Raw genomic sequence first — 268 nt, forward strand, 5'->3', positions numbered from 1 at the left:
CCCAGGCGGGCCGGGTGGCTGCCCGAGTCGGTGCTGGACTGGCGGGAGTGCGAGCCCGAGTCGGGCTCCTTGAAGAAGGACTCGGGCAGGATCTTCTTCCGCCACGAGCTGGGCTTGGGGTTCAGCACCGAGTTGAAGAGCGCCTCGAGCTCCGTGTCCAGGTCCTGTGTGACGTGGATCACCTGCTGGCCCGGCGGCGGCGCGCCCGCCCCGTTCATCTTCGGCCCCGACGGGCGGCGGCGGTGGGGCCCGCCGGCACTCCTACAAC

The 268-nt window shown here is 71.6% G+C and overlaps 1 protein-coding gene across 1 annotated transcript in view; it reads right to left on the reverse strand.

Annotated features, from left to right (window-relative positions):
• The window catches only part of WWTR1 (WW domain containing transcription regulator 1), a 160,138-nt gene extending 159,882 nt beyond the window's left edge, over nucleotides 1–256 (reverse strand). Inside the window, 1 exon segment of the mRNA XM_019503126.1 lies at nucleotides 2–256. Within this exon segment, the coding sequence (XP_019358671.1) occupies nucleotides 2–218 (217 nt within the window). The 5' untranslated portion in view covers nucleotides 219–256.
• Between the last annotated feature and the right edge of the window lie 12 nt (nucleotides 257–268).

Source organism: Gavialis gangeticus, unplaced genomic scaffold (genome assembly GCF_001723915.1).
Source record: "Gavialis gangeticus isolate Ggan-Ray unplaced genomic scaffold, GavGan_comp1, whole genome shotgun sequence".
NCBI classification, from domain to species: domain Eukaryota; kingdom Metazoa; phylum Chordata; order Crocodylia; family Gavialidae; genus Gavialis; species Gavialis gangeticus.